General features: G+C 41.1%; 3 protein-coding genes and 1 long non-coding RNA gene across 5 annotated transcripts; 1 reads left to right on the top strand and 3 right to left on the bottom strand.

Annotated features, from left to right (window-relative positions):
- The first annotated feature begins 275 nt into the window (after nucleotides 1–275).
- On the top strand, nucleotides 276–7,300 carry LOC117288828. The gene is made up of 2 exons (XR_004518916.1): nucleotides 276–554; nucleotides 7,202–7,300. It is a non-coding gene; the product is annotated as an uncharacterized LOC117288828 (long non-coding RNA).
- Nucleotides 839–7,660, bottom strand: LOC117288806. The gene is made up of 2 exons (XM_033769654.1): nucleotides 7,454–7,660; nucleotides 839–7,245 (listed from the first exon to the last, which is right to left on the bottom strand). The coding sequence occupies exon 2, from the start codon at nucleotides 7,149–7,151 to the stop codon at nucleotides 1,080–1,082; it is 6,072 nt and encodes a 2,023-aa protein (XP_033625545.1). The 5' UTR covers nucleotides 7,152–7,245; nucleotides 7,454–7,660; the 3' UTR covers nucleotides 839–1,079.
- Nucleotides 7,661–8,033: 373 nt separating this feature from the next.
- On the bottom strand, nucleotides 8,034–14,507 carry LOC117288812 (salivary glue protein Sgs-3-like). 2 transcript variants are annotated; one of them, XM_033769664.1, is made up of 5 exons: nucleotides 14,194–14,507; nucleotides 11,753–12,593; nucleotides 10,753–10,846; nucleotides 9,713–9,752; nucleotides 8,034–8,885 (listed from the first exon to the last, which is right to left on the bottom strand). In XM_033769664.1, the coding sequence occupies exons 1-5, from the start codon at nucleotides 14,263–14,265 to the stop codon at nucleotides 8,787–8,789; spliced, it is 1,146 nt and encodes a 381-aa protein (XP_033625555.1). In that variant the 5' UTR covers nucleotides 14,266–14,507; the 3' UTR covers nucleotides 8,034–8,786. The 2 variants fall into 2 exon arrangements, with proteins under 2 accessions (XP_033625555.1, XP_033625564.1); XM_033769673.1 differs by having other exon boundaries at nucleotides 11,753–12,424.
- A 2,489-nt stretch (nucleotides 14,508–16,996) lies between these two features.
- Nucleotides 16,997–25,196, bottom strand: LOC117292848 (mucin-5AC-like). The gene is made up of 5 exons (XM_033775021.1): nucleotides 25,004–25,196; nucleotides 21,175–22,816; nucleotides 19,849–19,942; nucleotides 19,148–19,187; nucleotides 16,997–17,577 (listed from the first exon to the last, which is right to left on the bottom strand). Exons 1-5 carry the CDS (start codon nucleotides 25,109–25,111, stop codon nucleotides 17,482–17,484), a joined length of 1,980 nt encoding a protein of 659 aa, XP_033630912.1. The 5' UTR covers nucleotides 25,112–25,196; the 3' UTR covers nucleotides 16,997–17,481.
- Between the last annotated feature and the right edge of the window lie 1,910 nt (nucleotides 25,197–27,106).

Genomic DNA, 27,106 nt, shown 5'->3' with positions numbered 1-27,106 from the left:
ATTGGAATAAGGTCCTATTGCGAGAGGGCATCAAACTAAAGTGGATTGGTGGTGGGACAGAGTTGTCTTAGACTGAAAAGTAGAAGTGCTAAATGAAAAGACAACGTGAGGATGATGTTAGTGTAACTGAGAGTTTGTCTTTTTAAAGTAGGCTATACTGGTAGGCTAAGGCTATACCTTTTAACCGAGTATTATGTCCACGCACGAGCACAAAATGCATTTAGGTTATTATACACAGGTTTAAACACTAAGACATCTGATACTTGAAATTTGGATTTTACCTCAGTTTATTGTACCTTCCATTAAACACAACTTTTCCCCACGTATTACGTGACATAATTTGTTGTAAATGTATAAAGGTTTGATACACCAATGGATTGGGAAGAATGCATTTCAAGATTTGAAAAAAAAAATCGTTCTTCGTGCATCCAAAACCCACGTCACATGTGAACGTAACGTGCTCAACAGGAGATTGTTTGCAGTCCAATATTGTGTGCGAAACAACAGTTTAATCACATTTTGAGTAGACGGACTCTAAAATTATTGAAAAGAAGGTGTACTTGAACTTTGATTTATTGGTGATCATATACCCGTGGTTCTATAGAGAAAGCAGAAATTAACCCCAATCAATTATACATATTGGGCTGGTAACAGTAATCATCGTTATACATTATACGCTATGATATGGGCCTACATGCATTTATATGCATTGTCACAATGTGGATGTAAACAAATCGAAACGTGAATTACATGGAAAACCAACTTCCCTTAAAATCACCCTTTGTAATAATTAAAACAGTACTCACGATTAGGATGCACGCACGGGACTTTGGTGATTAATGATTGGATTAACCTGGATATTTAGGAATTATTTGAGAAATTTACGTGATTAGTTTGGATTTGGACTTGTAAAATGGCGATTGGTATGATCATGGAAACATTGGAGATTTTGATTCAAGAGAGGGCGCTATAACAAAAACTGTCCTGATGCGGAGACTTTCTGACAGCCACCCCAAATTTAGGCTCTAAATTTTATCAAACAGAGAAAGTCTTCAAAAGTCCACGATAGGTGTCCAACTCTAGGGGTCTTCACTATCGGTGATCTCAGGTAGGCGTATCAGACGCGCAACGGGTCTGGTGTATTCGCGATCAGCGACTTTAACTCTGGCTGCTCGGATGCGATCATCAACTCCAGGAAGTGTCTCGATGACTCTACCAACTAGCCAATGAGCTCTAGGCTGCTGAGGGTCGGCAATCATGACAACATCGCCACAGGTGAGGTTACGGCAGTCCTTTTGCCATTTTGGGCGAAGTTGGAGGCTTGGCAGGTAGTATTTCAGGAAATGTGACCAGAACTGGTCCGCTAGTACTTGGCTGTGGCGCCTTCGGCGTCGTCCTATCAGCTCGTCGACAGGGTATACTACTTGTGGAAGTGACTGGTCATGGCGTCCCATCAGTAGGATATTCGGAGTTATGGGATTGATGTCTGCAACATCAGATGAGATGTAGCCCAATGGCTTGGAATTGAGGATGCCTTCAATTTCTATCAGGACGGTGCGGAGTACGGCTTCGGTGACTGATTGGTCCTTGATTACAACCTTGAGACCGTCTTTAATGCTCTTGATCTCTCGCTCCCACACTCCGCCGAAGTGAGGTGCACTGGGTGGATTAAACTTGAATCTCACTTTCTGGTCGCCTAGTTGTGCAGCAAGGTCAGGTTTCATGGCATGGAATGCTTCCTGTAATTCAGTTTCAGCTCCCTTGAAATTGGTTCCGCAATCAGATAGCAACTCATAGGGCTTCCCTCGTCTGGAAATGAAGCGCCGAAAGGACATCAAGAAGGCATCGGTGTCCAGGCCTTCTAAGAGATCTATATGAATAGCTCTGGTCGTCATACACTTGAAGATCACCCCCCACCTTTTCTCGGAGCGGCGACCAATCTTGACATGCATCGGACCGAAACAGTCAACACCGGTAGAGTAGAAGGCTGGCTTAAATAGACGGAGACGGGACGGAGGAAGATCACCCATCTTTGGTACTTCGGGTTTTGCGCGCCATTTGCGGCATTCAAAGCATTGATGCTGATGACGACGAATTGCCTCCCTTCCCCGGAGTATCCAAAACTTGCGTCTTAATTCAGCTAGAATACGTTCTGGACCATAGTGAAGAAGCTTCTCGTCATAGTCACGTATTATCAGCTTGGTGATGTGGTGATGAGGATCAAGGACGATTGGGTATTTAACAGCATCGGAGAGGATTTCTGCCCTACGTAGTCGTCCTCCAACTCTGATGAGCTTTGCGGTTTCGTCATAGGCTGGGTCCAACTGTGAGAGCTTGCTCCCGGACGGTATTCCTCGTTTGGCCTTTAAGGCAGACAGCTCTTCAGGGAAGCTTTCGAGTTGACATTTTTGGTACAGAAGATTTTCGATGTCCTCCCGCAACTGTGCTGTGTCATCTCCAGGTTTGGCCACCCCGTGAAGGGATAGTTTGAAAGCCTCTACCAGAGCGTCCCAGCTGTTGTACTGATGGAGATCGGGCTGCAATGGGTTTTCTACAATGGCAGTCTTACCACAGAAGGTTGCTTTTTTCAGCTCTGTTGCATCCTCTGTAGGGTCAGTGATTGGACTTTTCGGCCACTGAGACGGAGGTTGACGAAGATAGAGTGGGCCTGTCTTCCATCGGGATTCTTCACTCAGTTCTTTGAGTGACTTACCCCTGGTAATGTCATCGGCAGGGTTGTTCTGGGTGTCCACATAGCGCCAGTCCTGCACATCTGTAAGGGTCTGTATTTCGGTGACACGAGTACCAACGAAGACCTTATATCGGCATGATTCTGACTTCAACCACTGCAGGACTGTGGTCGAATCGCTCCATAGGGTGACCTTGTTGATCTCTAGGGTAAGTTCCTTACGAAGGAGATCGGCTAGTTGTGCACCGGTGAGAGCTGCTGATAACTCGAGTCGTGGCATCGATAGTTGTCTTTTCGGTGCCACTCTGGATCGAGACATGAGAAAACTGACGCTGACGTTCCCCTTGTCTTCAGTGCGGAGGTAGGCAACTGATCCGTATACTCGTTCAGATGCGTCACAGAAAACATGTAGTTCTCTATTGGAAGTCACTGTGTTGACATCAGGCGGGGTGTAACATCTCGGCAGTTTAACCAGAGGAAGGTCGGAGAGCTCCTCCTCCCAAGTGAGCCACTGATCACGGATCTTTCCTGGTTCCAGAGGGTCGTCCCAGTCTCGTTTTGTCTTCCAAAGGTCTTGCACTAGCACCTTAGCACGTGCTGTGAAGGGAGAAATGTAGCCAATTGGATCATACTGGCTAGCAAGAATCTTGTAGATAGTTCGTAGGTTGAGCGTCGAGTACTCAGTTGATCTGTGTTTATAACTGAGTTCGTCTGTTGAACATTGCCATCGAAGTCCAAGGGTGCCTTCGGACAAGTCGTTCTGACCAAAGGCTAACCAGAGCTCGTAGCCTTCAGATCTGGCATTAGATGGAAGTTCATCAACTACTGAAGGGATGTTGCTGGCCCATTGTCTGATGTTGAAACCACCAGTTGAGAGTAGCTTTCGCATCTTCATAACGAGCTCCTTTGCTTCGGATATGGTAGGTTTACTGTCAAGGCAATTGACGACGTAGAATGCCTGGTCAACTGCACTGCAGACATCCTTGTCATCGCTGACGTGTTTGCGTAGTGCAAACGTGGCACAGCATGGGCTGCACGTGGTGCCAAATGGTAAAACTTGCCATTCGTAGATATCTGGCTCAACGTCTCGGTTCATCTTATGCCATACAAATCGAAGGAGAGGTTTGTCTTCAGGGAGTAAACTCACTTGATGGAACATTGCCTGAATATCCCCAGATATGGCAACAGGGTGTTGGCGGAATCGCAGGAATACGCCAAGCAGTGAAGCACCTTGTGTTGGCCCTGGTAGTAGGTGATTGTTGAGGATCTTGCCTTCATACTCGTAAGAGCAGTTGAATACCAAGCGGTGTTTTCCATTGTGCTCAACTACGTGGTGCGGAATATACCAGGACTCTTCAGTTTTCAGAGCTTCTTCGTTGCTGATGATTTTCACAAAGCCTGTGTCGACAAGGGTTTGGATAAGTTTGTTGTGAATTTCAGCTTTATCTGGGTGTTTTTGGAGGCGTCTTTCGTTCCGCTTCAGGTTTTGCATGACGGCTTCCTTAGTAGCTCTGAATTTGTTGTTGTCTTTGGTGCGAAGTAGAGGAGTGGCGTAGCGCTGAACTCCGTCAATCTCTATTCTTATGATTTTTTCTTCAAGTGTCGCTATGGCTTGCTTATCTTGTTTCGAGCGAGTGACTTGCTTTTCAGAGTAGGGTAGGATGTCTGCTTGCCAGAGTCGTTCAACATTTTTAAGCAGATCTGTGGTTGGCTGAAGGGTTGTCGTGAATAAGCACTGTTGCTCTTCTGATTGGCTTTGAAGGAGATTGGCTGGACCCTGTAGAGACCAACCAAGTTTTGTGCATACGGCTAATGGTGCTCCTCTGGGGCCAAATTGAACTGGTTGTATCGGGTGAATGAGATCAGCATAGTCAGAGCCAATCAGGATTAGTGGGCAAGCCTTATTGATCGGAGGCAAGGGTATCTGACGAAGGTGTGACCATCGTTTCTTGAGGGCTTCAACAGGATACGAGTACTCAGAGAGGCACAAGTTGTTGGCAGCAAAGGCACCATTGATAGGATATCTGACGTCAGAGTTGTCCCTGGGTGACACTTGCAGGTTAACTGATTTTCCTGCACATAGGAATGGCTCACTGCGCACTGTAGCCAGGAGTATGTTGTCTTCTACCCCAGAAAGCTTCAACGCTTGAACAGCTGGCATCAGGATCATGGTTCTCATTGAACCGTCGTCAAGGATGGCATAGGTCTCCATCATCCCTCCTGGTCCGTGAAGCAGAACTTTTACCACCTTTAGCATAATATGATGTGGTCGGGAGGGTTGGTCGATGAAGAGGGCTTGCGTTACTGCTTCTGTGACGTAAACCTTACTAGCTCCGCTCTGGATGGCAGCATGGAGGGCAGTCAGGTGCTGTTCTTTGCAGGTGTTACAAGGTTTCTTCAGGGTGCAGTTTTCTGGCTTGTGGGAACGCCCACACCTCCAGCACCTATTCTTTTCCTTGATCCAGTTAATGATCTGTTCGGTTGTCAACTGTTTAAACTCTGTACAGCTGTTGAGGTAGTGTGTTGTCTCGTTACACTTGGGACAGTAGGCTTTGGGTCTGTTTGGGCCCTTCTGTCCAGAGTAAGTGGTGTTCGTCGATGGGGGCATCGTTGGTGTTTCGTTTGTGACGAATACTGCTGTTGCAGGAGCATTCCTCTTCTGAAAGTGTTTATCCTTCTTATCAGTAGAAGGGTTGTCACTCTTCTGGATAGCAGTAGCCTGACTGACAATTCGCCTCGCTCGGGACTTCGTTTGCAACCAGTTTGCAAAGTGGAGTAGGGTATAGGTGTTGTTGGAGTCTACCTTAATTATGTCTCTACTAATGCAGTGCTCCACAAATCTATCTCTGTAGCTTGATGGAAGTTTGCTTAGGAGTCGGTCGACATGAGAACCGCACTTTAATTCATAGCCATTCTCTCCCTCCAGAGATTTAAGCATCCCTACCAATGAATGCACGGAGAGGGAAAAGTTCTCAAAGGCGTCATTGTCGTTGTACTTCACAGGGGGCATACTCAGGATGGAGTTGATTTCACTCTGTATCAACTGCCGTGGTTGACCGTACCTTTCTTTCAAGGCTTGCAGAGCTGCAGTGTATGGCTTGGCTTCATGGATGAAAGCTTCGGCTAACCTCTTGATGTTCCCGCTGAGTTTACCCAGCAAAACCTGGTACTTGTACGGCTCGGTTAAGTGGGGATGAACGTCGATCAGGTTATCGAGTGCCATTTTTAGGAGGGCAAAGTCTTTCTCCTTTCCACTGCTGAAGGTAGGTAGTACTGGCCTTGGTATGCCATATGAAGAGGCAATCAGCATCTCCGTGGAGTTCGGCATCATCATTTGTGCTGGAGCTGGCCCCATTGGATGTGATGGAGCCGGGTACGGTTGTGCGAAGGGGTTTGGAAAAGGTGGTGCCCAACCAACCGACTGTGTTGGTGCAGTCATAGGGTACGGATTGGTAACTGCCGGCTGCATGGACGGTGGTGTTACTTTAGATGGAGAATAAACAGCCGGAGTGGTGACATCAACTACGTGTACTTCAGCTTTGTGCTTATGAGCTGCAGTATTGCTGTATGTAGGGACATCACTCAAGTTGTCTATGTGAGTATTCTCAGCACTGACTGTGATTGTTTGACCCTGGGTTGGTGAGTCAGACAATGTTGTTTGGTTGATAGAAGATGGGGTCACAGTTTGATGCTGTTTCTCTATCTCTGGTTCTGGATCACTGTTGACCATGGCTGTGATCAGTCGTGCTTCATTTAGCTGTTGTTCCACTTCTCGCAATCTTCTTTGTCTTGATAGTCGTGTGTTCAGAGACTCGCGCTGACGAAAAGCATTTCGCTCAATTTCTTCGGCACGTCTACGAGCCGCAAGGGCTTCTTCGTCTGCGTGTATCCGTGCGGCATATGCCTCATCGTCTAGCCTTTGTAACTCTTCATCTGCTGATTGATCTTCCTCAATCTGGCGTTTCATCTCTTCCAGTTCAGCCTGTTTGCGTTGCTGTTTGAGTTTCGCTGATTGGGAGTCACTCAGTATTGACTTGAAGGAAGATTTACTGTGACGGGACTGTCCGCTGTAGAGTGAGTTCGATGAGTGAGAACTCCTCCGTGAACGAGATGTTTGTGTGGTTACAACGCTATGTTCATCTGTTCTGCCGGAAGTTGAAGGATGGTGGTCAATAACAAAGTCCTGAAAGTGGGCCGGCATACGTCTGTCACAAGAGGACCGAGAACGGGATTGGACGGTAACAGCACTTGTCTGTAGTCCAACTGCTGCAGCTGTAGCTGTGCTGCAAACCCCGGTAGAGGAAGGTGAGGTCTCGACGATGGTGACAGTAACTGGGACTGGATGTGTACTGGTAGCTGGACTTGCAACTGGAATAGTAACACCGCCAATGGTAACTGCATGGGTATCATCGAGAGGGGTTGTCTGGTTAATGTTCTCGGTCTCCATTTCATTCGTAGCCATAGCCGTAGGTCGCTGGTTCAAATACGGGCTCGAAGGACCATGAAAAGAAGGTGTACTTGAACTTTGATTTATTGGTGATCATATACCCGTGGTTCTATAGAGAAAGCAGAAATTAACCCCAATCAATTATACATATTGGGCTGGTAACAGTAATCATCGTTATACATTATACGCTATGATATGGGCCTACATGCATTTATATGCATTGTCACAATGTGGATGTAAACAAATCGAAACGTGAATTACATGGAAAACCAACTTCCCTTAAAATCACCCTTTGTAATAATTAAAACAGTACTCACGATTAGGATGCACGCACGGGACTTTGGTGATTAATAGAAGTGATTCGATGATTGGATTAACCTGGATATTTAGGAATTATTTGAGGAATTTACGTGATTAGTTTGGATTTGGACTTGTAAAATGGCGATTGGTATGATCATGGAAACATTGGAGATTTTGATTCAAGAGAGGGCGCTATAACAAAAACTGTCCTGATGCGGAGACTTTCTGACAATTATGGACAATATTGATTCTGGTGTCATAGCTTTAATGTACCATGGGCCCAATTTCATTTAAGCTGATTATCAGAAAATTCTGCTTGGCAAATTCCTGTGCAAAGCAACGAATGAATGGGATACCACCTATCACAGCAATGGTAAATGTACGGTATTTATCAGACGTTGAATTTTTACAACATTCACCGTATGGGGGACAGACTCTCCCGCCACACCGGAATCATTCCGCGCACACGAAATGATTTCAAGCGCACAAAATAAAGAACTCAAATAACTTCTTGGCCCGTGAGATTGTTTTTATCACAGAGTCATCATAACTCTGAACATTGGCCTTAAGATAATTTAAAAATTAACGAGTTAAGCATAAAATACACTTATGTTTATTGTATGAACAAATAGAATATTATGAATAGAAAATATATATATATGGATACAAAAAAGCCTCAGGACAAAAACAATAAGTTTACATGTTAAGTGTAAAATCACTGTAATTAGAAGCAAAATAAAAACAGTAAGGAGCCTAGATGTAATTGACCCAATTCACCTGACATCATCATCTGTGAAAAATTGTATGTTTGTTGTTATTTACAACACAATTGACAATTTTATACAAACAATAACAAATATTGAGATAATCAACAAATGGTTGGAATCATGCTTTATTCGAGGGTTGGATGTGTGGGCCACAATATGTGTAGACGTTCACGCGAAGCCAAGTGGCAGATTTTGTTCGCTGGGTAAATGGTATTGTTTGTCAATTTAACACCACAACCCTGGACCTGACCTAACCCTCTTAGATATGGAATGGTCCAGTCTGGGATATCAAGACGTTAAACTTTGCTTTGCGTCTTGGGGAAAACAATGACATAGATAACTTGTGACTCCTGTAGGAGATAATGGATTCTTACATATGGGTTGTCAAGATAAATTAAAGGTCACGTGTCACACAAAATCACATGTCGAAACACAGCGTTTTGGTGTTTTTCATTTGATGAAAATGTTCACACAGGCTAATTGCTCCGTAGCGCCACCACATAATAATATGACCACGCGACTTATCGTCGTTTGTATACGCCAATGGTCTCGTTCTGAAGATTGTCAATCACTGCAGTGTTGGTTACGGCCCGTAGTGCGTCATCCACACGTGTCGGTCATGAATGTCATCGGTTGGTGGTTGAAGACGGTGTAATGACGGATGATTTGAAAAATTCCGATGCTGATGGATTAAAAAATATAAATGGGTAAAGGTTGAAATTGTTGGTATGCTTTGCAGTAAGTTTGTTTGGAAATAAACAATAACGGCCTATACACAATATATCTAGATGCATAAAACTTGAGGCATTTACCCTGTAAATGGAATTCTTACCTTTGTTTTCCAAAACAGATAGTTATTTAATTTTGTTGTGAGATTAAGAGTTAAAACGCTACTCCAGTTGTACCCTAACCATAGTCCAAGCCTACGGGTTAAACTTGTAAGAGGTTGTCATGACCAATAAAAATGAGTTATTTTAATGTTAAGGATTCGAATTGGTTGAAAGATGACAGTGGTTTTCAAAGAGGCTGATTGACAATGCACTCCTTCACTTTATCTATTAATAAATCTATTAATAAAGATACATGTCAGGAAAAAGCACATACCCGATGTGACAACATCATTCATAAGAAGTTATAATGTCTTAAGCCCGGCTCATACTTCCTGCGAATGCGAATGCAATACGAATTTTGACGTCAGCGGGCTGTTTTTGCTGCGAATGTTTCGCAGAAGTTGAATAGTTGTGCACATTGCAACAGATGCGAATGATTTGTTGCGAACTGTGACGTAACGATTCTTATCGCATTCGCGGGAAGATGAACCGGGCTTGAACCGGACGGTTGTATGCATGAAGAGAGAGAGCAACATAATGCCGTTGTAACATTATAGTTTAGCTGCCAAAAGGTCGCAAATCGATTCACTTAACTGTGAGGAATTGCAAAGAGGTAGGTTATAATAACTTCTCTAATAAACCATTATTTTGATGATTGTTAAAAATGAGAAAAGCATACCTGTGTAGAGAGCGATAGTTTTGACGTTTTTGAGGAGGCCCTGTAAAAAGAGGGGGGGGGGGCAACATTTGAAAATAAATTAAGAGGGATAACAAAAAATGTGTACCCATTTGGAAGTAAAAGTCATCCTTGACTTATTTTAACTTGACTTATTTTACACATTGTCATTAATTTTGAATGAACTGATAACTTGATGGCCCAACACTGTAACGTTTGTTGATGTTGTATGACCAATAGAAAAATCACACAACGTTATTCTCAATTGGACTAAGTACGTCTCGCGCATTTTCAAACTTTCGGGAACCTGCTACGAGTTTTCGCGTGAAGAAATCAGAAACGCACACGAGTGTCTATTTTTATGTTCAATGGGACAGTTGCACAGTCTATTTTTTGAACAAATTAAAAATGAACTGTCATAATGGTCATCACATTGATCAAACCATGATGTACGTGCTTGAATGGATTAAAATGAATAATTGTGATGGGCTTACGGGACTACCCTTGTGGGGTCTTTTAGACAATGGAACAAAGAAGATAATATTATTTGTTCAACCTGGACCCCACAAGAGAATTCTTTAAAAAGGGAATAATAGAACAATAATAACAGGACCCCACAACAACCCCTGGATCCGTAAGCTTACATGTACAACAAAAACCTGTAGATTCATAAGTCTGCTGTAATGTTATAAACCTATACTTTAGATGGAACTAAGAAGTCTTCCCGGTTGACACAAAAACAAAGATTATGCACATTCGGTCAGTGGATTTTTAGGGTTATCGATGTGGACTTTCTGTGTTTTGGGAGTTGTTCTGGAATCGGTTCTATCATGGATGTGTCAAATTCATTACAAGACAGATTGTCAGTATTACCATAGTGATTTGTATAGTGTGATGACATTACACTTTACTTTACGATTGAGTTGTTAAGATCAATCTTAGCCCTTTGTGAAATCGGCCCCTGGTCGGGTGAGTGTGGGGAGACAAAAAACTAATGTTTGGGTTGGTGTATTTTTTACACGGTGTCAGCAACAGTTACTTACTCTTTCAGAATAACATAACCGGCTATAGCTGCAGTCACTACGGAAGCAGCTAATATTGCAACAATGACTACAGGTACCACTACATCCGGGGGCGCTACAACATAAAAAGAAACAACAATCAGTTATAACATTCAAGTCACCATATGCTTTACAGAAAATCATCGAATCGTTTGACACATTTTCATTGTTGAGAAGTAAAACAATCCTAGTCATAATATGTACCTTTTTTAATACTGGTTTCCCATTACCCTTTTTCAGACATTTTCATCTATGTCAAGCAGCACAATAGAAGACTTTCCAACGCTAGGTGGCAGCAGATATACCGGGTAAATTTCCATTGTTTACGTAGTCCTGAACATGCGCATAATTCTGAGAACAATGGATTTACCCGGTAAGTCTGCTGCCCTCTATCGTCCCAGAAAGTCTCCCATTGAAATTGACCAAAGCGCAGTAAACTTGTTTTAATCGCCAGCAGTTTTCGCCGATGTGGCAGAGGCAGGCGGGCGATTCTGCTCCCGATTATTCTATACCCTCTGACCATTCGCGAGAAATTTATTCTGCAGTTTAGAACTGCCCTCCTAAAAAAAAAATTCTGATTTTGTTTAGTATTTGGGGGAGACCTTTGGAAAGCACTACGACAGTGGTGTGTGCGTATTTACTGACAGCGCCCTCTTTTGATTCATCCTCCTTCTTTTCCATGGGTGTTGGGGGGGGGGGGGCTTGTTTCTTCTAGACGAGTTAATGAATAATGAAAAAACACACAAAACACTTTCGCTTTAAGAACTCCATACCAAAAGCACGAGAAACCATGCTGCTTTGATATCAGAGGCAACATATCTCATATGTCTCGAATTAAAGTGTATAAAATCTAAAGGAAATACCTATCTACCTTGACGTTTTTCATAAGAACTTCCCCTTAAACCGGACGACTCACCTTTACAAAATATTTAGTATTTAAATTTGTCCCCAATTATATCCCGGAAAATTTATAAATATTTACCTGCTGTCCCTGTGTTAATTGTCGGGAGTCCTGGTTGTGCAGCTGTCGACTGGGTTGTAGGTTGTGCAGTTGTCGGCTGGGTTGTAGATTGTGCAGTTGTCGACTGGGGTAAAAGTCCAGTTGTCGGCTGGGTTATAGGTTGTGCAGTTGTCGACTGGGTTATATGTTGTGCAGTTGTCGGCTGGGATGTAGATTGTGCAGTTGTCGACTGGGGTAAAAGTCCAGTTGTCGGCTGGGTTATAGGTTGTGCAGTTGTCGACTGGGTTATAGGTTGTGCAGTTGTCGGCTGGGTTGTAGATTGTGCAGTTGTCGACTGGGGTAAAAGTCCAGTTGTCGGCTGGGTTATAGGTTGTGCAGTTGTCGACTGGGTTATAGGTTGTGCAGTTGTCGACTGGGTTGTAGATTGTGCAGTTGTCGACTGGGATGTAGATCTTGCACCTGTTGTCAGCTGGGGTAAAAGTAGGCCAGTTGTCGACTGGTTTATAGGTTGTGCAGTTGTCGATTGGGTTGTAGATTCTCCAGTTGTCGACTGGGTTGTAGATTGTTCAGTTGTCGTTTGTGTTGGAGATTCTTCTTCAGTTGTCGGCGTGGTTGTAGATTGTTCGTTTGTCGTTTGGGTTGTAGATTGTTCTTCAGTTGTCGACATGGTTGTGGATTGTTCAGTTGTCGACTCTGTTGTATGAGGACATCGCACATTATTATAGATAGGTATTTGATCTGGTATCGAACAGTTTCGATTTAATTGGGTGCCATTGCAATACACTGTAGCACATTGTGAGGGTACATTGGTCCCAGTGTCGGTGGTGCATCCGAATAGTGTGATGTTACCCTCGGCAAAGTTCTGTTGAAAGGAAATACAGTAAACAAAACTTAAACTCCATCGTTCCCCCCCTATATTTTTGTTTCATTTTGGAGTCCAGGCAGTTGGCTGAAATCCAAAAGAGACCGCCTGAAACACTATACGGAGGCGTCAAAAGATGTTTCATCAAAATATAAAGGCTAACATTTTTTTTTAGAGTTGCCAATTTGAGAACCCCTGTGCGATTTAATGAGGACAATAGTTTCACTTTTATTCATTTTATTCCAACTCATATGTTTAGTTGAGTGACATTGTGGGATTCCATGTGTGTTAATCTTTCACGTTAAAATACCCCCACAAGTAGACTACAGTTTACATCCTTAAAAACCACACAAAAATAACAACGTATATCTTGTATAATCGCAAAGGGATTCATGTGCTACAAAATGAGGCGAGTAGAATGTGACATTAACAAAAATAATACACTATTCGGTGTCTGTAATATTCCATAGGCTACTGTTAAAGGCAGTGGACACTATTGGTATTTACTCAAAATAATTATCATCACAAAACCTTTCTCGATTACAATGGGGGAGAGGTTGATAGTGTAAAACATTGTGAGAAAAAGCTCCCTCTGAAGTGACGTAGTTTTCGAGAAAGAAGTAACTTTCCACGATTTTGATTTCGAGACCTCAAGTTTAGAACTTGAGGTCTCGAAATTAAGCATCAGAAAGCACACAACTTCGAACAAGGGTGTTTTTTCTTTCATTATTATCTCGCAACTTCTACAACCGATTGAGCTCAAATCATCACAGGTTTGTTATTGTATGCATATGTTGAGATACACCAAGTGAGAAGACTGGTATTTGACAATTACCGATAGTGTCCACTGTCTTTAATCAAACTATTGCTTTCTTCAAAATAATACGATACCACAGTTTTGTGGCCTCAAAACTTTCACCTTGAATAAGTCACCACATTTTTCCCGTGAGGCACTTTTCCTACGACTATCGGTTACACAATGGGTGCGTTCGTTTAGCTTCGACCCAGGTGTGTGGCGGGTTTTTTCCCCCAGGACGAACGTGTGCAGATAATTACCCACGTTCGTCCTAGAAAAATACCCGCCACACATCGGGTCGACCCAGGGGAGCTAAACGAACGCACCTAATGTTCCCTTCACATATTATGTTCTCATACCACTGTGCACGTCCGAGTTCACCCCCATGTATTTCCTTATATACTCATATACCCTGCTAAACCTATATCCCCATTTTGGGCCCAATCCTCCGTATTGCCACAGCACCATTGCAAAACTATTGTTGTGCCCTCTTGGGTTTCTCTTTTGCAAGCATCTTCATCGTGAAACTTACCGATCGAATGGCAATAAAACTTGTACATAGACGAATGCTGGAGTAAAAAAAAAAGCCTCACACGTTTTGGGTGGTTTTCGAGAGTGAAATTTTAAAATCATCTTAACGACATTGACGGATACGGAGTGGACCCAAAGGGGGCTACTCCTAACCTTAATCATACCCTAGCATGTAGATCACTAGGCGGAATGTAATAAAAGCAGTCACCGGTTTATCTCCACCAAAGTTTCACGAGACCGGACTCAAACTATCCATAACATTTTTCAACTTACCGGTAGTAAAAGGGTTACACAGGCAGCTAATCCAACCAGCAGCAACTGCCAGGCCCGTTGAACCGACATCATTCATTCACACGCAATCTGCTGAGGAACCATTACACGCGGGTAGCCTACTCAATGCTATGTCAGCCATTGAAGTGTTCATTTTACTGTGTTATCGAATACTCAAAATGCCTAGATTTGTTTAACATTTTAAACTCAACTTCCTTGTCAAAGTATTTGGTTGGAAGTATATATAGGAGTTGCAGTTTTTGTAAGTTAGCGTAATGGTGTTTTTTTTGTACCGCTGCATGCACAAAACACAATGGCTCTATTGTATACAACACTCACGGTCAACATTACTCATGCATAATCCACCTTTGAAAAGGGTGCAACTTACTTTATATTTAGAATTTGTCGCAAGTTTATTGGGGGCTTCGTTGTGCTTTTTTTAACCGTTCTATTGCTTTAAAGATAACAATAACGAAGTCTTAAATGGTGCACGTATTTACCAGACAAGGTACTCAAGGCGCTGAGCAATTACAAACTTTCAGAAAGATAGGTTATTGCAGTGATGAATTTTGAGACCCAATTAGTTAGCACCTTATTAGGGTTTTCAAGGTGCTACGGCGCCTACAGCAGCCACAGCCAGGAACACCGGGCGAACCCCTTCTCTTTTCGAGCGTTACACAACACATGGGACCAACGGCTTTACGTCCCATCCGAAGGACGAAGCAGTGGTTAAGTGTCTTGCTTAAGGACACAAGTGTCACGGCTTGGGATTCAAACCCACAGATATCTATAGATATCACGGGCCACATGGACATATATCAAAAACACAAAAACTGAAGAAGAAAACACCCCAAAACAAACCCCTCTTAACCCAATAGGGAACTCGACAACACCACATGGGCGCTGCTTGGGTATAAGAACCCAAAACTGCGTTTTGTTATCCCTTTCCCACAGGGTGCTACGGGTCTAGTTACGCTAGAGCTTGAACTATTGCCACGAACGAAAACAACAATGTTTTTGAAATTAAGACGATTTTTAAGACAGCGCTAAAATTGGATTTGGCTTTTACTTGTCCATTGATTGTAAATTGGTGTGCTCAAAATTTAACTTTTCTGCCACAAGAAATGTGCCGAAGTGGTGCAAACTTTGGGTGTGCAGCATGCTGCAGTTGTAGGCCTGCACACGGTGACGCAATGGCATACCCACACGATAGTATGCATCGTGTTCTAATTAGCAGTAAAGCTCAGTTTGCCATAATACACGGGTAATTTTTTGTTTAAGTAAAGAAAATTAAGTAAAGAAAATGTTACATTCATGACAAGTTAGGCAGTTTAAAACAACAAACACAGATTACTTCATCTTTTGTAATAAATAATTTTTTTTTATTGCCTCCTGTCATGTGCATGCCCATGTTGCGACTGTTCTGGGTTTGATAATTGCAATATTCAGACGTGGAGATTTGAAATAAGGACATTGTTATAGGTCCCCCTGACAACATAATTTCAAAAGTAAAACTTAAAGGTTAAATACATATTTTATTAGTAAGTACACTACAATTATAAGAAGAGTACAAAACGGATTGTCATTCTCACTGTATTATTAATTGATTGTCGCAACAACCATGCCAAAACCTTAGAGAATGTTCTGGTATGCAGTGTGGGTTATGACTGCCAGCTTGAGCTGGGATCTTTTTAGGTAAACAGGGCAAAACCATGTAAAATGGCGCAAAATCTGGACTGTTTTTTTTTTAAGAGAAATATCAGTTCCTGCCTCCAGCTCTCCTGAGTTATTTTCATGTTTAATAATTTTCTTCTTGTAACCCCTTACCTAGAGTGGCTTTTAGTCTTGTTTGGGGGGAACTTGCATAAAACAAAACAACTGTTAAAGGCACTTGACACCATTGGTAATTACTTTCATTTTTCTTTCAGTATTATCTCGCAACTTCGACGACCGATCGTACTCATATTTTCACAGGTCTGTTATTTTATGCATATGTTGAGATACACAAACCGAGAAGATTGTTCTTTGACAATTACCAATAGTGTCCAGTGTCTTTAAGACCGTGTGTCTGGAGAAATGGCCATCAATGTGGCTGTGTGACACTCCAAGTAGTTTCGATATTGTCCTCTATGAAACCTGTCCGCAAACAGGAAGGTTCTATTCAGATAATTGGTGGCCATGACTTGGTTGTCAGCGAACATTAGTACCATCTCAGTGATGCACAAAGTGTGTATTTCTTAGCAAGACCAGACACCCTTTAGCCAAATCATGGCTTGATTTAATGATGCATTATCTACATTTTCCGCTTATGTGATCCGAAAGTGTCACCTCAAAAAGAGAAAAAAAAACACACAAAAAAGATAAGGAAATCCAGACAATGACAAGACTCATCTTATGAAGACGAGCAGAATATACTGTTCGAAACGTCGATACCACACTCCCTCGAAAGAGATATTACACAAGGTTGTACCCGCAAGTCTACTATTTATATTTATAGTTATTCTTAATGGTAAGACTGAATAATGTTATTAAAGGAACACGTTGCCTTGGATCGGTCGAGTTGGTCTTTGAAAAGCGTTTTGTAACCGTTTGTTATAAAATGCATATGGTTAGAAAGATGTTGTAAAAGTAGAATACAATGATCCACACAAATATGCCTCGAAATTGCGTGGTTTTCTTTTTACCTCGTCGACTAACACGGTCGGCCATTTATGGGAGTCAAAATTCTGACTCCCATAAATGGCCGACCGTGATAGTTCGCGACGTAAAAAGAAAACCGTGCAATTTTGAGTGATACTTGTGTGGATCATTATATCCATATCACACTTTTTATAGACCAACTCGTCCGATCCAAGGCAACGTGTTCCTTTAAGTAAAATCAGAGGAATGCATGACATCGATGTTCCATATCACACTTAGAATTTAGAAGCGACGTCAGAGCCCGACTTCATTGAGCTTCCCATAAGCATAAAACATTGCTTAAAATTGTTCTGCTAAGTAAAAAAAAAAAAAAGGGCAGGACGACTCAAACACAGCTTGTACATCTGACATAGTATGTTGGCTGGTAACACATTCTTGTAAGCATTATTTATAGTTGGTGGTTAGCTACTTTTGGTGCTTAAGCAGTGATATACATCCTGTTTGAATAGTGTGAATGCAGTACCGAAGTGAGTAGGTACACACCGTCACTCATTGCTCCAACCTCCACACCACGCGGTGATTGTCGTCGTTTGAACGCCGCGGTTTTACTCGGGGGATGTTTGACCGCGGTGTGGGTAACACGGCCATTGGTTACGGCCCATGGTTCTTCATCCATAAATGTGGGTTGTACATGTCATGGTTTGGTTGGAAACCTTGTGATGCTGGATGATTTGAAAAATTCAGATTCTGATGGTTTAAAAAAAAAAAGAATTGTTTAAGTTTGAAATTGTTGAAAAATGTGCTTTGAAGTAGTAAGTTTCGGTTGGTCAAGACAAACAGTATACCGTTTATGCCTCTATATTCAATGTCTTTAAATGCATATCTTGAGGCACACTTCCTATATAACAACAATTAATTCTTACTTTAGTCTCGACCAACTGAATCAACAGGTCGTTTAATGTTGTTGCGAGAATAAGAGGCTACCGTAGCATCTTTAGAGTTCTTTTGCCCGATTCTCGCCGCAATAGATTTTGTACAGATTGATTTTCTCAGTGATGCTGCTTCAAGCCATAATAAATAGTAATTCTTCCTCACTTCCTCATTATGCCACTGAAATAGCACGTATAAGTCAAAGTTGCAGTCTGATGGACGTGAGATAATTTTGGGGCCCAATAACTCAATTTCAGTTTTTAATGAACTTTACCAAAGTATCATTAATTTTGGTTTTTACCCATACACCAATGTGTGTTAGCACTGTATACTCTCCCGAGTCCTGTGAAAAAAAATATCACAGCCATGTTACTCGGGTGGGATTCGAACCCACGACCCTTGCAATTCTAGAGCAGTGTCTTACCAACTAGACTACCGAGGTTGCCCGGTAGCTAGAGGCAGTATCATTGTCGGTTTTATTCGGGCAACACCTTTACATTAAAGCATAGTAAGGCCATAATATCGAAGTCTTATATAGCGCACGTATCTACCAAACAAGGTAAACTTTCAGAAAGATAGGTTAAAGACATTGGACACTGTTGGTAATTGTCAAAGACTAGTCTTCACAGTTGGTGTATCTCAAAACATATGCTTAAAATAACAAACCCGTGAAACATTGAGCTCAATCGGTCGTCTAAGTTGCGAGATATTAACGAAAGAAAAAAACACCCTTGTCGCACCATGGTCACACGAAGTTGTGTGCTTTCAGATGCTTGATTTCGAGACCTCAAATTCTAAAACTGAGGTCTCGAAATCAAATTCGTGGAAAATTACTTCTTTCTTAAAAACTAAGTCACTTCAGAGGGAGCTGTTTCTCACAATGTTTAATACTATCAACCTCTCCCCATTACTTGTAATCAAGAAAAGTTTTATGATAATAATTATTGTGAATAATTACCAATAGTGTCCACTGCCTTTAAATGGATTTTGAGACCCAAATGTGTAGCACCTACGGGTTTACTACAAGGTGCTACACGAGGCATGCCACACGAGGTAATTTACAGGCAACCAGTTCCAGGCAATCTCCAAAAGGAAATGCCATCCATAGTTAAGGTTTCTCAAAATGTCTCCCGGGAATACTGTCAGCTATTACTGCTAGAAAAATGTATCTTTGTGCTCCCAAATGTTCTTTGTGCGTGCAGTGCAGTGTTTTGGCTGCCTCCAATTAACCCGTAAACAGTGCCCTGTGTGACATGGCTCTACATTCCGAATCCATAAAACTATAGCTAATAACCAACTGCAATCAAAACTTTCGGGTCCATTCGGCCGAACTCGGACCTATCTTTAAATCGCAACGAGCCGGTATAAAATGAGAAAGCATAAATACCTGAGAGGCTTGGGCGTTGTTTGCTATTACTGACGAGGCCCTGTAAAAAAAAAGTTAAAATATAAACATAAATTAGGCCTACTCAATATATTACAAAATCGCTTTTGAAAATGTGTGAGTTTGTCGCTTGGAATGAGATTGTCATTTACTACCTTCTTCGTCCATTTTGTTTGTTTGTTTGTTTGTTTGTTTGTTGATGTCCTGAGGGTTGTTACTTGTTTGTTCAAATGATCTTTCCGTCTGTAGGGAACTCGGCAAACTCAGGGGATATAAACGCCGAAATACCGTTCTATAAAACATTTGTTGTATATTGTATTGTGTCGAGGCAGGACAAAGCTATAGGCATAGAAAGGTCGGTTGTTTTATTATAACATCCTGCTATTAATTTGGGGGAATTGCAGCGGTTTGCGCTAAAAAGTCTGTAGTGTACTTGTCTCCACATTTAATCAAAGGATCTGATTCAAAATGACAATACATTCTCGTTTGCTTTGCCGGACGACACACAAACAGGTTCATGCAGTCAATCACTATTGTTAGCTTTATTCTGTGATTTTGGTGTGTTGATTCGATCATGTAGTGGGTATTTTCTCTATCATGGATTTGGCCTATATGTGGCTTCAGTGGATTATGTCTCTGGTTTATGTCAGTGGATTGTTCTTTATTTGTAATGTATGTGTATGGTGTCAGAAACGGTTACTTACTCTTTCATAACGACAACACCAGCTATAGCTGCAGTCGTTACTACGGCAACTGCTGCAATACCAGCGGCTATACCTGCAAATGCAGCTGGGTCCACTAAAAGAAAAAGAACAAATAATAATAATAATAACAACAACAAGTTAACAAAGATGTGCCATCCCCAACATGCATAAAATCATTGGACAAATGCTTTCTCAACTGACTTGGTAAGTCGAATTGCTTCTTGGATAGACTGTCCGAAGTAAGTAAGTAGGTGTAACCGCAAATTCTCTTTTATTACGAATTATTTGTGACATGTATTATGTTCACCTGTCCTTTTGTCTGTTTGTCTGTCTGTCTGGTTGTCTTGTTTTCTTGTCTGTCTGGCTGTTTTTTACAAGCTTATGCTTACCAAAACGGCCCCGTACTCTATTTATTTATTCATGTTTACTCTTACTTAAAGAAACGTTTTGCTTTACTCAGTAAAACATGTAACTGTCGTTATTCTTTTATAAGAGTATGGAAATAAATGTATTCTTGAATTGAAAGTCATTAATCACCAGTTCTTTTCACCCCACTCAAAAGAGATTTCAGTGAGGTGTTACCGCAAATTATCTATTACTTCCACCATGCAAAGTTTCAAATCCTTCTCAGATAAATGTTCATCATTGTTGGCAAGTATTTTAATCAGCAGAGTGTGGGTTCGAGTCCCAGTCATGACACTTGTGTCGTTCAGCAAAGTATCTACAATTTTTGCTTCGTCTCTCGGGTGAGACATTTAGATATACCCCGATAACAATAACACGAGGAAATTCCCAAGTGGTAGTGAACGCAGGTGTGAACAGGTGTTTCTGCAGTTGCTGCTGAAAGAGGGAGATGTTGTGTATTTCCCTGAAGTTTTCAGAAAGTGAAATCCAGAGCCTGGGTGCTATGCTGAAGAAAAAAAATCCTGTCCCTTGATTACATTTTAGATAAATGAACCTTTTTCACAGGTATACCTGTGGAGTTTTGTTGTAGTCCTTGGGTTTCTGCATCGGCCACTGCGTAGAGCAAATCTTACATAATTGTTTATAATAATATAAAACATAAAGTTACACAATACTAGCTAAAACATTCAAAAGTGCCAAACTCTTCCTCTAAATGTCTCATAATCGAGCCTCAAAGTACTCAGTAAAGTGGTTAAAAAAAAAAATAACCAAAAAATCAAAAAATCAAACACTGTTTCCTGCTGGGGTAACCATACCGGGGTTATTACTTCCCCATAACCATTAAACACTAAAATTGAAAAAAAAAAAAATAAGAATCTTGTAACCTTTGAAAAATTAATGTAATCAATAATGTTTATTTACCATTGTTATCTTCTTTGATCGTCGTAGGTTCAGCTGTAGGTTCTGTTGTAAGATATGTTGTGAGAAATGTAGTCGGATCTGTTTTAGGATCTGTTGTAGGATCTATTGTAGGATATGTTGTGGGTTTGATTGTTGGTTCTGTAGAAGGATCTGTTCTAGGATTTGTTGTAGGATGTGTTGTTTGATCTGTTGTAGGAACTGTTGTGGGACCTATTGGGTCTGTGGTCAGTTCTGTTGTAGGTTCTGTTGTGGGTTCTGTTGTAGGATCTGTTGTAGAATCTGTTGTAGGAACTGTTGTTGGATCGGTAGTAGGATCTGTTGTTAGTTTTGTTGTATGATAATATGTAGTAGGATGTGTTGTGGGTTCTGTTGTAGGATCTGTAGTAGGATCTGTAGTAGATTCTGTGGTTGGATCTGTTTTAGGTTCTGTTGTAGGATATGTTGTGGGTTTGATTGTTGGTTCTGTAGACGGATCTGTTCTAGGATTTGTTGTAGGATGTGTTGTTTGATCTGTTGTAGGAACTGTTGTGGGACCTATTGGGTCTGTGGTCAGTTCTGTTGTAGGTTCTGTTGTGGGTTCTGTTGAAGGATCTGTTGTAGAATCTGTTGTAGGAACTGTTGTTGGATCGGTAGTAGGATCTGTTGTTAGTTTTGTTGTATGATAATATGTAGTAGGATGTGTTGTGGGTTCTGTTGTAGGATCTGTAGTAGGATCTGTAGTAGATTCTGTGGTTGGATCTGTTTTAGGTTCTGTTGTTGGTTCTGCGGTAGGATGTGTTGTAAGATCTGTTGTACGTTCTGTTGAAGGATGTGTTGTAGAATCTGTTGTTGGTTCTGTTGTATGACCTGTTGTAGAATCTGTTGTTAGACCTGTGGTCAGTTCCGTTGTATAATCTGTTGTAGGGTTCGTTGTAAGTTCTGTTGTAGGAACTGTTGTGAGATATGTAGTAGGGTCTGATGTTAGATATGTGGTCAGCTCTGTTGTAGGGTCTGTTGTAGGATTTGTTGTGGGTTCTGTGGTTGGATCTAGTGAAGGTCCTGATTTGGGATATGTAGTATGATCTGATGTTAGATCTGTGGTCAGCTCTGTGGTATGATCTGTTGTAGGAACTGCTGTTGGGTTTGTTGTGGGATCTGAAGCTGGATCTGTTGTAGGATCTGTTGTTAGTTTTGTTGTAGGTTCTTGTGTATGATCTGTTGTAGGATACGTAGAAGGACCTGTTGTGGATTCTGTTGAATGATTTGTTGTGGGTTCTGTTGTTGCATCTGTTGTAGGAACTGTTGTGTGATCGGTAAGAGAAGGATCTGTTCTAGGATATGTAGTAGGATCTATTGTGGGATCTGTCGTGGGATCAGTTGTAGGGTCTGTTGTATGATCTGTTGTTAGTTCTGTGGTCAGTTCTGTTGTGGGATCTGTCGCAGGATCTGTTGTAGGATCACTTGTTGGCACTGTCGGAGGCTCTTGTAAGTTACAAACCCGTTTCAAAACTGATGGCATATTATCATCCGTGTTATGATAAACTGGCACAGGTTCACGTATAGGTGAACAGCTCCGAGTATGGTTAGTTCCATTGCAGTATATCGTAGCACAACCACTTGGAGTTTCAGAACACCCGAAGAGTATGATACTACCGGTGACAATCTGAAGGAAAAATTTATAAAAAAGTTTGAGGTCATAATTTACATACTTGGTTTTTGTTTATGATGGCGAGGATCCCAAGGCCCATGTAAACGAGGCAATTTTTAGGCAACCCGAGTTCCAGGCAATCTCCATGATCACTTTCCCCGCTTTTTTTTTTTTTTTACTGGGGATCGTAACGCACTCTTTGAAAAATTATTCTTGTGCTGCCAAAAGTGATCGCGGATTATGCACTGCATGTTGGTTGCCTCTAAATTTGCCTACTGTGACAGGGCCCTTATAATAAAAAAAACCCCAAATACACATTGATTACCGGTAGTTTTAATTTCACTTAAGTTGTACCAGCAGGCTTTGTGTTTCAGCTTTTTGCAAATTTGCAGTGCATTTTACTAGCCTAAAGGAATATAGAAGCCATATTTTTGAACGTGTATTGTCATAAATGTATCTTTCTGCTTCATTAATGGTAGCGATTACAAACAGTTTAATTGTCAAATGTTAAAACATCTAATATAAGTTATATTCATTATAAATTAATACATACAAATATTTATTATTCATATCTGATAAGGAAGAGATATGTGAATGTTAACAAGTAGGTTGCACAGTTCTAGGGACTTTTCGTTTTCGACGACGGATGGTTCTGCGACGGTTGTTCAGCTAAACGTTGTCGTTTTCAGCACAACGAAGATTCATCCCAAGTACTGTCGTAGAAATTGAGGGACGACCGTCCTCAAAGCCGACGCATGCGCAGATGACGCCAAATGTCATCTTTACCGTCGCAGAACCATCCGTCGTCGAAAACGAAAAGTCCCTATTAGCCCACATGGGAAAGTTAAATAGACATGGCGTTTACTTGCCCATAGCCATTTTTACACACAATTTCAAATCACTCATGAATATTTCCCTTCCCAATCATAGTAATAGATTAGAATCGGAATTGCGAAAAGCTTTTCAATACAAGTAAAGCCCGGTTCATACTTCCTGCTTATGCGAATGCGAAGCGAATCTTGACGTCACAAAATTCGCAACGAACAATTCGCAGAAGTTGCCCTCTGCTCTACTCCCTTGCGAATAATCGCTGCGAAAGGAGGGTGTGACGTCAAATTCACGTCAAATTCGCTTCGCATTCGCATTCGCAGAAAGTATGAACCGGGCTTCAGACGGTTATATTAGAATCGCTGACGGGTAATCTCTGTGGTTAAAAAAAAATAATATTGTGTATAAAATAACATTTACCGAGAAACTATACACTATTTGATATAATTTCTTTGTACATTTTATTATGGTTCAAGTTGGCTTGAAAATATTCGGAAGTTCGTCATGGCTCGATGAACTTGAAAAGGGTGCATCAATGTCAAATCCATGTAAATTTATAATACGTGCATCACTAAAGACTCACAACTGCACTTTACATGTGAACCAACCATTAGTTACACAACAATCCTACAGGTCCTACATGCAAGCAATAACATTGCAAACCCGTAGGAGTTTATCCGCTCGATTGGTTTTGAGTCACAAGAAAACATACGAACAAAGGCTTCCATAGTTCCACTATACTCCCACATCGCGTCTCTCGATGACTCGCAAGAGCAAAACCTTATACCAATATCTCGCAAAAACTATTGCAGGTCGATCTCAGTATGTATGTGCAAAGTGTTTAACATTATTTTATACCTTCACTCTTTCCAAGGTTTGAGGAGTTTGTTAGACTTTTCATGGAATTTTAATTTCAGTGTAAGTCTTTGGGTTTATACCAAATGAAAATTCAGGTAACAGTTTGTAGGGGTGTGAACAACATTCCACTTTTTGGTAAGATTTATAAATATTCAAAGATTCCCATATAACAAATTACACTGGTACAAAGGCGGTCATGATGGAATATCTTCCCTTGAGATATGATTGTTTGCACGATGTTGAAGTTTTTAGAAAAATAGTTTCAAACTCGAGCGACAGTGTCAAAAACTTGAAGAGTGCTGGATTTTTCCACTATTTTCTGATGACTCCTATGCCCGGTTAAAGTTTCGCTGGTTCGTTTTTTTTTTTTAACACAAACTGCTTATACTGACCAATAAGTATTGGCCATGTAGGCCTACTTTAAGTAAGAACTCTAAATATCGCTGACACCAAAGTTCATTCCAAGTTGAAACCACACCCAGCGCAACACACTGATCTATAATTTGACTGACTTACCCCAGCAAGGTCCAAGAAAACCACAAGAGTGAAAAACCTGACAATCCATATTGCACGGGTGATCCAAGCCTTCAAATCGACTCTCGAACGGGTACTATTCACCGACATGTTGTCATTTCAGTCGAATTAAGTTCAAATAGTTTAAAATGTTTTGCCGTAGGCCTATACAGTGTAGTTTGTGTTTTGCTTCTGCCTGGTACAGTCCAATGACTTCAAATTTAACCAAATAGAAACGTGTACTTCCATGGCAGTGACAACCATGTTCAGTCAACTGTTACCCTGAACTTTAAAGTTCTTGGCATAAAAACGAGTATAATACTCACAAAGTAGGCCTACATATAGCCATACAAAAACAGTTGTTTAAAGGTACTCTAAAAGTACAAAGAAACAGACTCCGAACGATATACATTAACTTTGGATATAGCCCCCCTATTATAGCTGGGCAGCCGATGTCACGAAACTTTAAAATGCGTCTAATATAGCGTCACTAACATTTGGAGTGGGTGTACAACTGTACGCAATAATTGTTGCTCAAGTCGTGAAATGAGCGGCAGCCTTAAGTACTAACATCGATCTTTCAGTTTTGTTTAAATTTATCTGGCACATCACTTGTTATTAAAGGGTAGAACTAAACAACTCTATAGGTAGTTTTCTCAAAATGGATATACGCAATAATTGTTGCTCAAGTCGTGAAATGAGCGGCAGCCTTAAGTACTAACATCGATCTTTCAGTTTTGTTTAAATTTATCTGGCACATCACTTGTTATTAAAGGGTAGAACTAAACAACTCTATAGGTAGTTTTCTCAAAATGGATATATGACCTATCTTTCAAAGAGTTTTAATTGCCTACAGTAGCCCTCTTGGCTATATTTTTTGGGGAGAGTTCGTCAAGTTTTATTCTCTTATCGAATGGAATGAAATGCAAGTTGTTTGTCTTATATAGTCAGCCAATCAATTGAAACCTGCCCAAGTGTTGTTGAGGGCTTGTTGTAACTGACTAAGCTTTAGATGGGGTTCTGGTCGATCTGTTGTGTTTGGAACTGCAAAAAAGGTTCCTCAAAGAGAGTGTGGTTTTTCTTACATCACAAAAACTATACCCTTCAACCAGTTACTAATACAGTATTAGTAACATTATGCATGATTATAACAGCCATTGTATTTTTTCTTTTCACACTAACAAGCATTGACAATAAGCGGTTTGCATTACCCATAAGGTGAACCAAGAAATTAAGTACACATTTCCAGAGGCATTGTGTATTTGGCTGTTAAAAGGGCACTACATAAAATGTTAAATTTCCTAGAAAGCAAAAAAAAAAAGTAAATCTACGTTTCAATTTCTAACGGACGAGTATACACTAACTGTTTTCTCGACAAACACGTTTTTTCAAAGACGAGTACAAGTTGTGTTTTCCTCTAAAGATAAAGGCCTAATCGGACAATGTTACAAAAACATGACACACACAGTATTGGGATTATTTGTGTTTTATATCAAACCATACTTAGTACATTGTGTTATGCCCTGCATGGTTTAACAGGGTATCTGTAGTATACTACCTGTACTGTGCCTTTACGACAAGGAATGCGAAATCGAAGTTGCTGCCGGCCGGGCTGACCCTTTGTCAGTTAACACCCCCCCCCCCCCCCCCCAACATTATTATTGCAATCCTCAAAAATGTCCAGATTTTTTTTTTTAAGGATTCCCTTTTTTTGAATCGATTTCGAAGAAGAAAAAAAATCCCTATTGAAAAGCACTAAAACGAAAGCCAATTTTGAAGCACATAAAACAAAATGGCTGCCCGGTGTTTACGCCACTTGGTATCCTCGGGTCGTGCCGATTCAAAGCAGTGTTGACTATTCATTGAAGAATACATTTATTTCCAACAGTATTTAATGGGTGTGTCGTACAGTGACATTTCTCCCCAACACTCACACCTGGCTTGAGCTAAACTCCCCATTATGCTCTGTAACCTGGTTTTGTTCGCAAGGTTATAACATAAAACTGGGTGTGTCCGTTGCGGGCAACTGCAAAACAAAGTTACGTGTACAAGGCAGTCTACCTGAACTTCGCGGTTTAAAGGGCTGTATATAACGTTTGGTAATTA

Source organism: Asterias rubens, chromosome 1, assembly GCF_902459465.1.
Source record: "Asterias rubens chromosome 1, eAstRub1.3, whole genome shotgun sequence".
In the NCBI taxonomy this organism is placed as follows: Eukaryota; Metazoa; Echinodermata; class Asteroidea; order Forcipulatida; family Asteriidae; genus Asterias; species Asterias rubens.
The sequence above is the reverse complement of the archived record's forward strand: the minus strand, read 5'-3'. Positions and strand labels throughout refer to the sequence as shown.

What these genes read in the sequence shown, in the direction of transcription:
- LOC117288806 (XM_033769654.1), bottom strand. Translation starts at nt 7,151, where the DNA reads ATGGCTACGAATGAAATGGAGACCGAGAACATTAACCAGACAACCCCT.
- LOC117292848 (XM_033775021.1), bottom strand. Translation starts at nt 25,111, where the DNA reads ATGTCGGTGAATAGTACCCGTTCGAGAGTCGATTTGAAGGCTTGGATC. An exon ending in GATCAAAGAAGATAACAATG is followed by an intron (nt 19,943 to 21,174) that starts GTAAATAAACAT and finishes TTTTTCTTTTAG; the next exon opens with TGGACCCAGCTGCATTTGCA. An exon ending in GGTGTTGTCGTTATGAAAGA is followed by an intron (nt 19,188 to 19,848) that starts GTAAGTAACCGT and finishes TTTTTTTTACAG; the next exon opens with GGCCTCGTCAGTAATAGCAA.
- LOC117288812 (XM_033769664.1), bottom strand. Translation starts at nt 14,265, where the DNA reads ATGATGTCGGTTCAACGGGCCTGGCAGTTGCTGCTGGTTGGATTAGCT. An exon ending in GTGTAACCCTTTTACTACCG is followed by an intron (nt 12,594 to 14,193) that starts GTAAGTTGAAAA and finishes TCCTTTCAACAG; the next exon opens with AACTTTGCCGAGGGTAACAT. An exon ending in AACTATCGCTCTCTACACAG is followed by an intron (nt 8,886 to 9,712) that starts GTATGCTTTTCT and finishes TTAATCCATCAG; the next exon opens with CATCGGAATTTTTCAAATCA.